A 15,687-nucleotide genomic window follows, 5' to 3' on the forward strand; every position below is an offset into this window, starting at 1 on the left:
CAGTGTGATGTGATTTTTGTGTTTTTCTTAATTAATAGTAATACAGAAAATGAAGAAGGTCAAAGTCAAAAAGACATTTATATGAAAAATATTTTACTGATATTTAATTATTGAGTGAAAATATTTTTTGAAAAGAAATTACTATGTTAGAGTTATTAATAATAATAATAATAATAATAATAGTTGTAATAGTAAAAATACTCTCTCGAACCACGGTAGTGACAAACTTTAGATTATTTTTTCGGGTATTTATTATTTTTCTGGAATACAAATATAGGATAAATTTGTAAAGTTCATTAACAATTATAGTAATATATATATAAGAGGGACAAAGAATGTTGACTTGGCACCTCTTATAGACTAGGAAAGGTATTTATTTAATTTCTTAATTTTTTGGGTTTTTCTTCTATTTATGTGTTATATTAAAAAACCCAAAAGACATGACTCCTCATTAAACATTATCCTTTCGTATCAATTACAAACTTATCATTTCACATCAGTTACAAACCTTTATGTGGTATATTAAAAAATTAAAAAACTGAAAAGACATGATCTTAATTAAACATCATAATTCCATTTCAGTTACAAACATTTTCACTTATAATTGCTCTTATTCCAATCCTATAAATTCAACTTTCTTTCTAACTATTTTTGTTCGTAGGTGAAGTTCAACTATGACAAGGTGGAGTAATGCTTCTGTTTAATTAAGCTTCTATTTTCTTGTAACTATTTTAATGGGTGCTGGTTGTTCAACGTAGTACTTTTTTCGTTTATATATTTCATTTGCTTTAAAATTGGTCTGTTGTTATATTGTAATCTCTAACAATCTTTATGAAAGAAAATATGTATGTTATTATTTGTGTTTCTCTGATTTCAGGATGATTTCAAATTTTGAGAGTTACGTTAGCATCATTAGTGTCGACTTTGTAAGTGAGTCATTCCACTGTCTATAATTTAAAGCCTCATTTAGTAATGGTTCAAAAATATATTAGATATAATTAACTTTTTTTCTTGATAATCTAAACAATTGAACATGATGCAAAAACCTTTACTTCTGTTAGACTGACGTGTAGTTACATTGTACATAATGTTTACCAATCTTTATGGAAGAAAACAGGTTTTTTTTTTTTTTGGGTTATTTGTATTTCTTTGGTTTCATGATGTTTCAAATCTTGAGAATTGCATTAGTACCATACACAGTATTAATTTTGTAGGTTAAAAATATGTACCTACTTAAATTAAAGAATATTATGTATATAAATAAGTTTTCACACTTACACTATACACAGAAATAATGCAAAGAATTAATTATATGAGAAATAAAAATACAATATTTTTATGAAACATAGACAATTTTTCAAATAGAAAACTATGTAAAATTGTTAAATCAAAGAAAATAATATTTTAGTAATTTTTTCTCAAAATAAAATAAAGTGTTGAACGTATATTTGCAACTAAAGGGCTCAATTTTTTTTATTTATATACTTAAGAGATAGGAAAAGATGATTGTTTCATATTTTAATCAAGTGACTCATACGTGACTATGTGATGATAAAATATTTTTTACAATTTGCTTAACCACATACATTTTTGATATTATGAATGTGTAGGAAGTTTCAATTTTAATTTGATAATTCAGCTAAAGTTTTTACTTCTCAGATATTTTTTACAATCGCGCGAAGCGCGATCAGTTAACTAGTGAAGTTATAATTTTAGATAATTAGAAGGAAATGAATTATTTGAAAATTAACTTTTTCACTTTTGATGAAGAAAGTGTTATTTAAAATATTAGATAATGAGTGCCTCGTGAAAAATATTTCTGATGTTACGTTCAATCTACGATTTAGTACAAAAATGTTTACGTTTTAAATATTTATGGTAATATTTTTTACGTTTCAAACAATTTTGGAAATACAGACCCTTAGCCATAAAATGGTAAAATCCTAAAAAAGAAATTCGAACTAGCAGTGGACTTTTACTTTTAAGTCTTAACTGTTCATTTTAGACTAGCAGTAGTGGAATCCACCACCACTTTTGCACTTGCACTTGGTGGAGTATTCTTCTTTTTTTAAGGCATCTTTTTAGTGTTTGCTTTTTAAAATTTATTTTTCAATAAATAAAGTTTACCATTAATAAATTGGAAAAGTAATCCTTGACTCGGATTATTCAAGAGTTGGATGTGTACAACTTTAATTTTGTCCTTAATACTCTTTCCCTTCTTTTCTTTTCTTCTCTGACTTGTAAAACTTTTATGCATACATATTTTTTTTGTAATTTAACATGTGGTATTTATTACAGTATTATGTATCCCTTTTTTGGACAACCTACACATTTGGTCAATCGTTTAAAAATAATTATATATCAAAATATGTATATTATGCATTACTATACGAAAGGTATATAATTGTGGGTTATTATTTTTTGAGAACGTCTATACCGTAGTTTTTCCTTTTTTGGGTTGCAGTATTGATTAGCTCTATAGAAATTTCATAATTTAGCAACGCGTTAAAGAATATTGTATTTGTAGCATTTTAGGATTGAAAATGGAAGTCCTCGTTCACTTTTTACTACTAAAGTTATTACTCCCTCTGGTTCACAATAAGTGACCAATTTGTTTTTAGCACGCCTATTAAGAAAATACTAAATTCTATATAAAAATGCCTACTATGACTAAACTACCCCTAATTAAACATTTAATTTGAGGAGTAAGAAAACTTTTTAGGGATATGTACATAGCAGTTATTTTTTAAAAACAAATTGAATTCTTTCTTGATTACATAACTGGACACTTATTTTAAATCAAAATGAAAAAACAAATTGGTCACTTATTGTGAACCGGAGGGAGTATCTCTTTAAACTATCTGATCTTTTTATTTTGATCTCCATTTTGTGATAGTTTGTGCAACTCTTAACACGTTTGATTCAATAAAGAAAGCAGAAGTGATTACAATGAGAGAACTTATTCGCAGCCGGTGCACTAAGCTCCCGTTATGTGCGGGGTCCGGGGAAGGGTCGGACCATAAGGATCTATTGTACACAGTTTTACCCTGCATTCTGCAAGAGGCTGTTTCCACGGTTTGAACCCGTGACCTCCTGGTCACCTGTGGCGGACCCAGAATTTTGTGCAAGCGATTTCAATCTTAGAAGTACTTAACTTTAGTCGTAAAATAGTAGTTGTCAAGTGAGTTCAAATAAAATATTTATACAAAATTTACGCAACTTTAATCGTAATTTATACAAATACATAATATTACTTTTTGATGAAGCGGATTCAATTAAACCCGCTTGCCACCACGTGCGTCCGCCACTGCTGATCACACGACAACAATTTTATTAGTTACGGCGATTGAACTTACTGATTCACTTTTAATATAGGAGGTATTTATCCTTCATCTCAAGTCTCAACACGTTTCATTATGTTCATATATGCCTCTCACATTCTATTTGTTCCACAAACTGATATAAAGAAATATGGCGGAATAATAAAAACTTTTTTGGCCATTAATTAGAGTTTCCGAATTCAAGTTCTCGAATATAGTCCTCTTTGGGGCTTTCTACAACACAAATATGGATTAATGGGATCAATGTATTTCAAACACCAAATTATTAAACAAGAATAACTACAACAGCGATGACACAAACTTAACTTTTATCCTTGTGGTTTTACTTCCCCTAAGTTTTGCATCTTTCCACTTTAACCATTTAACAAGAAAACGATTTTTAACATCATATAATAAACTCATTTGGCACACTCATTAAAGAAATACGAACTTTTAGAGAAAAAAAATATTTATTAAATTAACCTTAATTAATTATTACCTTGACACATTGAAATATGTAAATAAAGGCAAATTTTGGAAAAACAAAATTAACTCCTTCTTGATAGTGTAAATAGACACTTATTTTGGGTCAAAATAAAAAGGTAAAATGGTCACTTATTATGGACTGAAATGAGTAACTCCTAGTATATAAATCTACCTAATCTTAATAGACAGAGTTATCTTGGGGGCGTAAAAAATAGTAGATACTCAATAGATTAAATGAAGTGTCACTCAAATAAATAGATGGATCATCCTTTCCTGTCCTGGAGCTGGAAGTTGATCCCCGTCGCCCCTTTTGCCTCACAGAGTGCTTTCGGGAAGTTGTGCTCGACCGAAAGGGTAAGGGCAAGAATACTTATCATCCCGAACACCTCAAGTTATTAAAAGAAAAACAGGAAAAAGGCACTGAGGCATAGAAGTCTAATGCCCGATAACTCAAAAACCAAGACTAAAGGGCAGACATCCCCACATGTAGAGTTCCCTAGGGTCAAAACCATCCTTTACTTCTTTCATTGTTACTTCTCTAGAAGCTTTCCCCTTTGAGGCACATGCATTACATCATAAATCTCATTTCCCCAACACCACCATTTGGTTCTTTTCTTAAGAGAAAGCATTGAATTTAATAATGGAAAAGAAAGAAAAGCATGTTCCCACAATGGGGTTTACCAAAAACTAGAAAACAGCACAATTTTGTTGACTATACAACAAACATTAATGCAGCACACTGCTGGTGTGGCTTTTGATTGAATCAAAGAATTGGACATTCACTAGTCACTTTACACCAGTTCTGTATTTTTATATAAGGTGTCATTCATGTTTCCTGTGCAAATGAATAACCCTAGCTTCCTGTAAGCTTCTGGACTAATTACCTAGAAACTGAATGTATTAGAAATCAACTGAGATTATATAAGATCATGGTTTCACTTGAACAGCTTTTGTAACATCCAGATGGTTAAGACGGCAGGTCCCTAGAAGATACTCAGGGAGCTCTTCTGGTGTGTTGGCCTGTAGAGAAATATCGTTAATGTGCTTTAAACAGATGGTCCCTAGAAGATACTCAGAGAGTTAAACCATCTGTTTAGATGGAGAATGAGGACATGGAAAGATTACCTGCACCAGAAACGCCATCTCAATGACTAGATTGCTCAGGTAACCAACAACAAGGCTGACAACACCTCTTGCCACAGTAGATGAGCCAATATCTATACCAAGCTGCAATTACAACATAACTTTTCAGGTTCACGAGTAAAGCACAATACTTAATAACATGGTGATGTCGGTCAGTATTAGCTTCAAGTTCCACTTATAGTTATGAAGATAGTCAACAAGATATATAATACTGCTTTTTTAAAAGAGAACAAAAACTATTCAACTTTTACCACAGTGGTAAAGTTCAGAAATCCTTAACCGTGAATATTTAACTGCACTGAGCATTAGTTCCTACCATTGCAACAACACTTTGCATCATTTAGTGCCAAAATACTCTTCTACTTTACCTCTATGTAGTTCTTTCCACGAAAATAATTAATTTCCAATGCTTGACCTATAAGACAAGCTTTCTTCCCAACACTCTGCTTGACTATCCATGGTCCCTGGAAAGTGAAAGCTCATGTAAATACAACCACTGTTCATTGATTGATGGAATATTTCAAGGCATCCAGCAGTTGAGACAAAAAGTATGAGATATGTCCAAAGTACTACCAGAAATGCTAATAAAAATAGACAGTGCAACCAAAATGTGAACAACTACTAGGCAAACTTTACAATCTTCTACATGGAAAACAGGACTCTAGGATACATGGGTTTCTGAATAATAAACCAAGCATGCAGCATCCAACTTAAACATGTAGCATCCCTGTGTCTTCATAGACGACATTTCTGCATTTATACAACAACAACAACAACCACCTAGTGAAATCCCACAAATAGGGTCCGGGAAGTGCAGTGTGTACGCAGACCTTACCCCTACCTTATGAGGGTAGAGAGGTTTTTTCCGGTAGACCCTCAGCTCAGGAACAGAGAAAGGATTAATAAACAAACAATAGCAACAACAATGTAATATGACAACGAAAGCAAATGGCCATGTAATAACAAAGATCTACAATAGGAAAACACAAGAATAGTGCAAATATTACCAGTAAGAATGACACCGTGTACCAACAAGGGACCAGGAATAGTAAACTAAGACTAGTACTAATACTGCCGGTGAGACTAGGAAAAACTCTCGACTACCTGTCAACTCACAACCCTAATACCCGACCTCAACGCCTTCCTATCGAGGGTCAAGTCCTCGGCAAGCTGAAGCAGTGCCATGGACATGACCCTCGATAGCCCAAAAAGAATTTCTTTGGCCATCCTAATTTGTAATATCTATAGACCCTTGAAATTGAAAGATTTGCCGTTGTTAATATTCATTACTGTTATTTCTAGGTATAATCATTTGCACCAAATAAATTAATCAATTTTAAAATCTCTATGAAAACCTATCTGTAGAAACACCAAAAGAAGACATTCAGTTTTGCTAAAAACTGAGCACACTAGCTAGCTACTATATGCTTAATAGCTGAGATGCAACAGAAGAGAAGTGTAAAATGACGCACATGGCACATGAATGTTGATGTGCCATAACATTTTGCTAAATGGACTAAGCAACTTTGAGAAAAATATGTTAGCCTTATATGAAAAGTGATTTGTTCACTCTCAATCTGCAAAAAACAAACCTTGGATATGTATGGTATCAGCTTGAACCTCGAGTTTCTATAAGCATCATCTCCATTGACAAAACTCTCCAGCAAAGGTGAATCTTCTAATGGGGTATCCATCATATAGTAGAGAGCAAGACTGTATGTTGTTGTACCTGGAACCTGAACACAAGTGATAAACCGCAAAATGAAGCATTTGGGTGGCAGATTTTTAGGAAATCAAAGTATATGAAGGAAACAAGAGAAATTATACCTGTATGTGCACAATGAAGAAGAATTCCGGACCACCCTTTGCTGCATATTTCTGCAGAGAAAAGATAGTGAGGAGCAGGCCCATAGAAATTAAACAATATGATCACGGTATTTTATTGCATAACAGAAGAAACCTGAACAATGCCTCCAGGCCGACCACCTAGATCATCTTCTCGTTTGTCAGACTTCAACCAATCTGCACCCACCATTTGCATCAACGAGCCTTTTGCCTTAATCTGTATAAGAGAGGCATAATGATGAAACGGAATAATAACACGAGGAAGTATCTAGATTCTGATTACAGTAGCAAACATAAGAATCTGTTGACATTAATAAAGAAAAGAACACCAGAAATCCACATGCTCTCCAGCATAGCAGACACCTAGCCAAGTAGCGTGCAGGATTTACAAGTAATGCTGTTTCCTTTAATGCAGCTTGACTAACATTTGGATGTGAGTTGTGGTTAGCATGTTTTGCATGCTGCTTCAATGTAATGATTAGAAGGAAAATCTCAGACCTTAATCTTTAGTCTGCAGAAAAACCGAACTGTACATGTCCACTAAACAATGGAACCATTCCGAAAGTCCAAGATCAATCAATTAAGAGAACGGGACCACAACAATTGAACCAGAACATGCTTATGGTAAGCGAAGTGAGAAAGCTGAATCAAATGAAACCTCACCTTCTTACGATCATCTAGGTACGTCAACCCACGAATAAGAAAAGTAGAAGGATCTGTTTCAGTCCAACTGCAAGGCAAACTACAAGTTGAATCTTTTGGAAGAGTGGATCCATAGTGACAAGATGACGTATCTTCCTTTGCCATCTCATGCAGATCTACATAGCCCCTTTTCTGAACTGCAGCATTAAAAGAAATCATAAGTCCTTAGAACTTTAGCTAGAAAGTTAGTTGAGTTTCCTAACATATCAACAAACATCAAACTTGCCTGCAAGATCATGCAGCTTTTTCACAAAAACTGCAGCAGTTGACAATTTGGGATGACGTGCATCCTGTAAACTCAAAAACCAGCATACACATGAGGAAATAGGAATAAAGATATGCATAAAAGAAATGGGAAGAAGAACCAAAGGATTTAGGTTTTGATGAGGTAAATAAAATAATACTGTAGGAAAAATGATTCTTTTGGGTGGGCGTTGAGAAAATGAGGTTGATTTATTAACATTGTTGGCTACTAAGATTTGGAGGTTCCCAGGATATTTCATAGATCCTTAATTCAGTCAATATACCTTAGACCAGGTTAGAGACTCTTCTTGTAACACCACAGAAACAAGCATGAAGCTCTACTCAAGTAATGATTCATTTGAACCTAAGTGTCACTTTCACTCAATACTAGAAGGCAATCCGACAAAAGATGATTTCATCGCGGATGTCGTGCCTCGTGCAGACTCCTGATTTTCTAGGATACTACCTGTTTACAGAATAACTCCCTAAGCTTATGGTTTAAACTTTAAACAGGTAAATACCTGAGAGTATGTCTCTGGGCCAAAATCTGAAGGCCAACCATTTTCTGATTGGTCATAATCCAGTGGCTCAGAGACATCAAAGAACTCATCTGCCGCATCGTTTAAACCCATCAAGCTTGAAGGTGTTTTAACTACTTCTTCCTCCAGATCGGCCAAATTCTTTCCATTTTCGAACCGGGTTTGCACTTCAAGCTTAATTTCTTCTTCAACTCGACGCAGTCTTTTGCTTTTGACCAGCTCCCCTGACACATCAGAGGGCAAGTAATTTCCTATTTTTGCACTGAAAAGCTCCCTCAGAGCTATAAAAATGCAGTGGAAAATAGTTTAGTTGAGTCTGGTAAACAGTCATAGAATACAAATTTGGACTAATCAACTAATGAATTTGACAGAACTAGAAATCACATAGAAAACGCACCAGCAAGTCTCCCTATCATGCATATTGTTATAGATCTGGCTGCAGATGTTCGTACGTATGACTTCCAGAATTTCCAATCAATAGCAAGCATATGCTTGACTACTGACCTCTTCTCTTGATTAACTGGTGATATCACATAACCTCCACCTGCATGGATTTAGGGGATGCCAATTTGTAAGAGTCCCAATTGAATGGCAAAGTACATCCAAAACATGCAGATCTGTTATAGTAGTTTTGTGCATAAAATGGTTGTAAAAGCATATGGCTGATTCAATGTAATGACGAATCTATGTCAACATGCATAATGTACTAGAAAATCTGTCTCCAGCACATAAGTAATTTGTCATTTTGTAGTTCATCCATGATCCAAATAAACAACTGGTTCATAACAGCAATAATGAAGAACCAGCTCTACATTACAGGCATACATTACTTTTAAGGCAGGCACGAATGTAGCCCTTTTGAGGTGGACACTTCTGGTGAAACACTGAATGGTACAGAATAACTGCAAGAAGAAACGATAGGTTATGGTGGATCTAGCTCTCTAAGAAGAAGCTATAGAGAAATCCTCAATAGAGTCAGTACCGTAGGTTCCATCATCCTCCCTTCTCCAATACCGCTGCAAAAGAAGATCTCTTCTTCCCATACCCCTGCGATGTCTTATGTCAATTATAACCCTAACAGAGGAACAGCAAACTATTTCCAGAGCTGAAACATGAACCATACCAAGGTAGCCAATCCCGATTTAGAAGCTTATGAACTATATCAGTGTGACCATCAAGATGTTCAATAACACTGCCTTTGTAGAAACAGAAATCCCACCTGCAACATAAAACACAATATCTTTAGGTCACAACATAAGAGAATCAACAAAATGAGAAGCATACTACTGCAGTTTAATAAGCTTGCAGATGACAAATTGTAAAAGGCTATTTCTTGTCCATTTCTCTACACATAGAGGCCATATAAGCTGACTTTAAGAAATTCTTTTTGGAATAGTGTACTTTGTGACAATTGTAAACAGTCATTCAATACCCTCTTTTGTTGTTTAACCTTGAATATATTATCTAGGGCTTTTATCCCTTGAAAACTAAGAAGAAGCATCAGTTTCTTTGGTTCTTCTCTCCTCACAACTATCTATTTCAATCTCCAATCCGCAATTCAAAGAGCACTGCTTTCTTCAACATGAGTTGAGGCTATAATGGTTTCCTCAGACAATGGGAAGTTGAATAACATATACTGTGCTTATGAATTCTATTCTTGGACATTTGAGGTTAAGTGAAAAACTTCTATTTCTTGATTCACTTACTTGCATACTTGGTGTTAAATGTATAGTAGTATCAGTACATAAATAGATTCTGATTGTCAATAGTTTTGATCGCCTAAGTTTAAACAAATTGCTTTCAGATTACTTGAATCATACAGACGAAATTTGTTTATTCATTCTTAAACATTTAGCTGTACCAGCTTTTAACTTTACCCAAACATTATTGCTCAATTGTTGATTCATATGATCGCAAACTCATATTACAGTTCTCAAGTTGCATCCTGAATTAAAAATTACGGCAAAATTTCATTTCTGCTCAAGTTGAATCCTGATTAACAATCACCGGGAAAAATCATTCAAAGTGCAGAAGACATGGGTGACCGACTAAAATGTATCTGCCTACTAGCACCTGTTTTATAAATTACTTTAGTCAAATCTTAATCAAATTTCTGCATACAGATAAAAAATTTACTAGCAGTGAGTTCATCACTATAAAAATGCTTAAAAGTACAGTGGCTTTTGCTATGGACTTCTCCTTTTTGTTCTTTTGGGGATAAATACTTTTGCCATGGACTTCGCAGCAACTTACTCCGATCTTGAAGGACCAAGTGACATGAGTGTCTGAAAAATGGCCTCTGAAGTTCCATCAACTACACCAACAGCCATTATAGCGGGGTGATCATCCCACTGCAAAGCATAGAACAAGTTCAGCAGCATTTGTTTCATATATTTACTGCCACAGCCCACAGGAGCTGGAGAATATCAACTTACCTTTCCAAGAGATTCCCTATCTTTAGCTTCCTTAAACAGCCTAAGACCTGCATACCCAAGTGATTCAGGTCAACAAAAGGAGAGGAGATAGACCACTTGACAACTAAGTTGCACATACTTCATAAACATTAAATAGTTCCAAAATTTTTTAAGATGTGGATTGGTCTACGAAGTAGGAATTAGACATGTTATTTCCACAATCCTCAAACACAAATGTAAAATCAAAACCTACCATTCTGACACCCAAAGATTGTCCAAGGCGAGGGTGCAACAACATCAGACGTCATAGCATCTGTAACTGAGGATGAACAGACAGTCCAATCAATTGAATTCAGACGATAAGACTTGTTGGAACAATTTAACCTGCGTGCAAAACAAAACCGTAAAGGAAATAGTAATAATGATAACTACAGTCCTATGATTGAGGCTTAATTGGAACTCGATTTTACGCAATGAGAAAATTAACCAACGACTGTCCCTATAAGTAACTTATATTCCTCTGTTCCATTTTATTTGGCACTCTTTCCTTTTTGATTTGTTCCAAAAAGATTTACACCTTTCGATATTTAAAACCTCTTTAATTTTAAATATCCCAATGGTTTTATAGCCATAAAAATGCCATGGCATGTTTAAATTAAGGGTACTTTCTTTTTATAGTGGTACCTTTGGCATGTGCCATAGTTCTTTTTTGGTTTCTTAAACTCCGTGCTCCATCATACAGCCAAGTAAAATGAAACGGAGTGAATAACTTAAATGCTATATCCTGAGCAAAGAAAAAGGGTAATGCACCAACTGAATATACCTCAAAGTGTGTGAATCACTCCTTGGAAAATCCACTTGATTTCCTCTGTTCATATCTGCCTAGATTTACTCATTATTGTCAGTTGCCAACGAGCGACAATATAACAGCTCAAATTGACCATTCTGTACCTTTAAAGCTGCTTCCTGAAATGCCTGGATCCACCTTGCCGCTTCCTCAGGACTACTTGCACCCAACTGTTCATAGATTTCATTTATTCACCTGTTGCCCATAAAAATAAAAACTGAAATGATTTCCGTACCTTCAGCTGATCATTATGATTTGAGGTGTTATAAAGCGTGAAAATGAAAAAGACCTGGAAAATGTAGAAGCAATTTTCAGCAGAAAGTCTCATTAAAGAAACAAATGAGTTTAATCAGAATAATATAGCGAGAGAAAATATTGTCTCTGCCATGAAGTAAAACTGGGGTGAAGATACATACTTTTCTTTGAATGCTCTCTCTGCCATTGTCTGTAACGCGAATGCAGGAATCAATAACTGCACTTCTAATAGGATCCTAACAAAAAGAGTCAAGATGACGTATTGCAATGAGTCCTGGTAATATGGAAAATGTGTAATTCCAAGAAATGAAGGCAGAAGAACTTCACAAACAGACGTATCTCCCACTTGTGACCTCAGAACCCTTTAATTATCACTAACAGCTTGTTTGGGTGGTTGTTATGTATCGTATAATATTGTATTGTACTATATCGTTTTAATGTATACAATGTTTGGATAGATTGTATTGTTTTCCATCGTTCATGATGTCATGCACCAACAATATAAAGAATAAAGTTGCAATATTATAAAGAAAAAGTAAGGTACAATGTAGAATTATTATATAAAAAGGTAGGTAAATGATAAAATAGGATTATTTAATAATATGGAAGGACAAGATGGGAGGAAAAAAATAAGGAAATGACGCGATCACACTAAATTGGTCGTTTCATAAAGTGGCACTTTTGACGATGAATTTAACTATACGATACAATAAAATTTAAGTAACAATCAAAACAAATATTGTATTTAAAGTAACAATACGATACAATACAACAGGTAACAACCATCCAAACAAGTTGTAACCGTTACAACAACAACAAACATAAAGTAATCCCACAAGTGGGGTTTGGGGAGGGTAGTGCGTACGCAACCTTACCCCTACCTTGCGAAGGTAGAGAGGATGTTTCCGACAGACTCTCGGCTCAAGCAAGGCACAGACATAGCAGTGTTTAAAAGAAGTGCAGTAGTGAAAAAGCAATAAAAGAATCAGTATCACCAGCAAGATATTAAAATAACCGAAGCAAAAGAAATATCATGTACTGATAAAAGTCTAAGGATGGGAAAAATACGGGAATAATACTAAAACTACTGGCGAAAAGATATGTTCGGCTACCTGCTATATCCTAATTCTTGACCTCCATACCCTCCTATCAAGGGTCATGTCCTCGGTAAGCTCTGCGAGTGCCATGCCCTGCCTTATCACCTTTCTCAATACTTCTTTGGCCTACCTCTACCTCTTCTCGGACCCACTATAACCAACATCTCAAACCTTCTCACTGGGCATCTGGGCATCTCCTCTTCACATGCCCAAACCATCTCATTCTCGCTTCACGCATCTTGTCCACCACAGGAGGAGTCACTCCCACCTTGTCCCGAATATCTTCATTTATAATATTATCCCTCCTATTATACCCATATATCCATCTCAACATTCTCATTTCTGCTACTTTCAACTTCTGGGCATGAGAGCTCTTAACCGGCCAATACTTCACTAGTTGGCCTAACAACCACTCTTACTAACAGTTAGATATCAAATAAAGCACACATGAATAAGAGTCTACCGCTTCAAATAAGACAATGCAACAAATTACGCAACCAATTCACACCAACTACCAAATATCTCCCAATCAATGAGAAGTCAGACGCTGATCAAGGTGTGAAGTGCAGACCAACACTCTCGACTCCTTAGGGGTCGAGTAATGACTAGTGAATGGATACATTTACTGATCAAGATCTATGTGCCGTTGAGCCCGTTCAGCACATGCATCAGGTAATCCTGGATTGTGGCTCTAGAGATTCAACCATAGTAACTAGACTTTTGGGCTCCAAAAATATTAGTACTTTCAGCTCATAGGCTCCAGGAATTTGCTATCCCTCACTAATCAAGTAAAGTGATCACTTAGGAAATGATGTCCAACAAGAGGATTTGCTGGCAATCAAGAGGAAGTATTTGAAAGAGAGGATTGAGGAAACCAGTAGGATGAATATCAGTATGGATCAACATAAAATGCAAAAGTTTCTCTAAAATCCTTTCTTTGATCACAAAGTAAAATGTTAGCACTGTAATATGTATCACTCCTAAGAAACTAAATCGTGTGAATTTCAAACAACGATTGCATCCAAGGGTGTGACCTAGCAGTCAATGAAGTGGGAGGGGAACGTGACGTCTCAAGTTCAAATCGCAGAGGTAAGAAAAACACTAGGTGATATATTCCAATCTGCCCAAGTCTTGGTGAGCAGAGTTACCCGGTATCTACAGATACCGGTGGAATAGCTGAAGTGCACGCAAGCTGGCTTAGATACCACAATCATTAAAAAAAAGGAATTCCAAACAACAATGAGGGGTATAGTATTCAAAATCACAAGTCACAAATTCATGCTGAGCAACTGAGAAATTAGCATCAGGATTTTCATAGTTAGTTTATAACATCCTTTACTATACAAGCCTACTCCAGCTTCATGCAAGTCCTTCCGCAATCGAAGTGAATAAACTATATCTTCTGGGTTAAACCAGCAATTAAACTGAAATATAATCTCCCATTTGTCACACAACTAGCAACATAGAGAAATTGTAAAATTGCTAATATTAACAAATCAAACAAAATCAACTCATTCCTGTTATAAGTACAAGCAAAATAATTCCTAAATCACAAATTACCACTTCCCAAACAAGAAATAAAGTACCAATATATACATCTACCAACAAACACTTAGCATTTGTTGAATTAGTTTGAGGTACACGCAAACTGATCAGAAAACACCGTCATTACAAAATATTTGAAAATATGAACACAGAAAGTACAATTATACCTCGTTACTGGAAACTGGTGTAGATTTGTAGCTCTGAAGAAAATGGTCTTGAAGAATGAAGTATCGTTTTCGTGAGTACTGAAGTCCAAACCGATTTGAACGAACTAGATATAACCACCCTTCCATCCTACTACTATCCTTTTCCGAAACACCCATTGGAAAAATCAAATTTATCAAATAACCAAATTATTCGGTTTTTGCCAAATTATGCACAACCTTTACAGAAACAAGACCAAAAATGGAAGAATTAAACTCTGATCCCCAATGAAAAGGTACCAATGGGAATCAGAGATTGACTGTTACTCTGCTGATTGTGTCTTTGCTGGTTTAGAGAGAGAGAGAGAGACTTTTTTTGTTTTCTGGTTTTTGCTTTTCTCTGTGTGTGTGTGTGTAAATGGTCTGTGACCAAGAAAAAATAAAAGCAACTGAAATTGTGCATACGTGAGAGACAAAAGTTTAGCTGGCAAATGATGTAAAAGCATTGTTTTGACTCTTTTACCCCTTTGGCTGTGGAAAGTCTTGATTGGTAGTTACGGCAAAAACCAATCTGGAAAGTTACATATTGAAGTAAGCACACCTTTTGATTGACTCTGGTTGGATGATATTTAATACTAGTATTTAATTTAAAAGACACCTATTACACATTTTTTAATTGTATAATCGGGTATCCCAAATAATCAGGACGGATCTTTTAGCCCTGGACCCCGCGAATTCATAGTTTTTTTTGGGTCAAATTAGGTACTATATTATATATTTTTTTTTAAATTGATCGAATATTTGCCGGCACTTATGCTATAAAGAGGCTAAATTGTGCACTTAATTGAATTCTAAGTTATTTACGGGAGGGATCAATTCCCACTTAATAGTGTACCTATGTTATAAAAATCCTAGATCCGACTTTACAAATAATAATTAAAAAAGACAGTCCAGTGCACTAAGTTCTCGCTATGTGCGGAGTCCCGGAAGGGCCGGACCACAAGGGTCTATTGTACGCAGCCCTACTCTTACACGAAGCTCTCGCTTGAACCTGTGACCTCCTAGTCACATGACATCAACTTTATCAGTTACGCCAAGTGTATAGGAT

The 15,687-nt window shown here is 35.1% G+C and overlaps 1 protein-coding gene across 2 annotated transcripts; it reads right to left on the reverse strand.

The window, feature by feature from the left end:
* Positions 1-4,528: 4,528 nt before the first annotated feature.
* LOC104212501 (protein ENHANCED DISEASE RESISTANCE 2-like) lies at positions 4,529-15,019 on the reverse strand. Of its 2 annotated transcripts, none has more exons than XM_070162463.1 (21): positions 14,604-15,019; positions 11,956-12,030; positions 11,775-11,828; positions 11,644-11,709; positions 11,516-11,574; positions 10,946-11,076; positions 10,714-10,760; positions 10,532-10,629; positions 9,402-9,497; positions 9,261-9,325; positions 9,109-9,180; positions 8,676-8,822; positions 8,261-8,559; positions 7,723-7,786; positions 7,458-7,633; positions 6,910-7,011; positions 6,777-6,827; positions 6,542-6,685; positions 5,318-5,413; positions 4,932-5,033; positions 4,529-4,826 (listed from the first exon to the last, which is right to left on the reverse strand). In XM_070162463.1, exons 1-21 carry the CDS (start codon positions 14,757-14,759, stop codon positions 4,734-4,736), a joined length of 2,193 nt encoding a protein of 730 aa, XP_070018564.1. In that variant the 5' UTR covers positions 14,760-15,019; the 3' UTR covers positions 4,529-4,733. The 2 variants fall into 2 exon arrangements, with proteins under 2 accessions (XP_070018564.1, XP_070018565.1); XM_070162464.1 differs by having other exon boundaries at positions 11,516-11,570; positions 14,604-15,018.
* Positions 15,020-15,687: the final 668 nt, after the last annotated feature.

The sequence above is a fragment of the Nicotiana sylvestris genome, chromosome 11 (genome assembly GCF_000393655.2).
Source record: "Nicotiana sylvestris chromosome 11, ASM39365v2, whole genome shotgun sequence".
Lineage (NCBI taxonomy): Eukaryota > Viridiplantae > Streptophyta > Magnoliopsida > Solanales > Solanaceae > Nicotiana > Nicotiana sylvestris.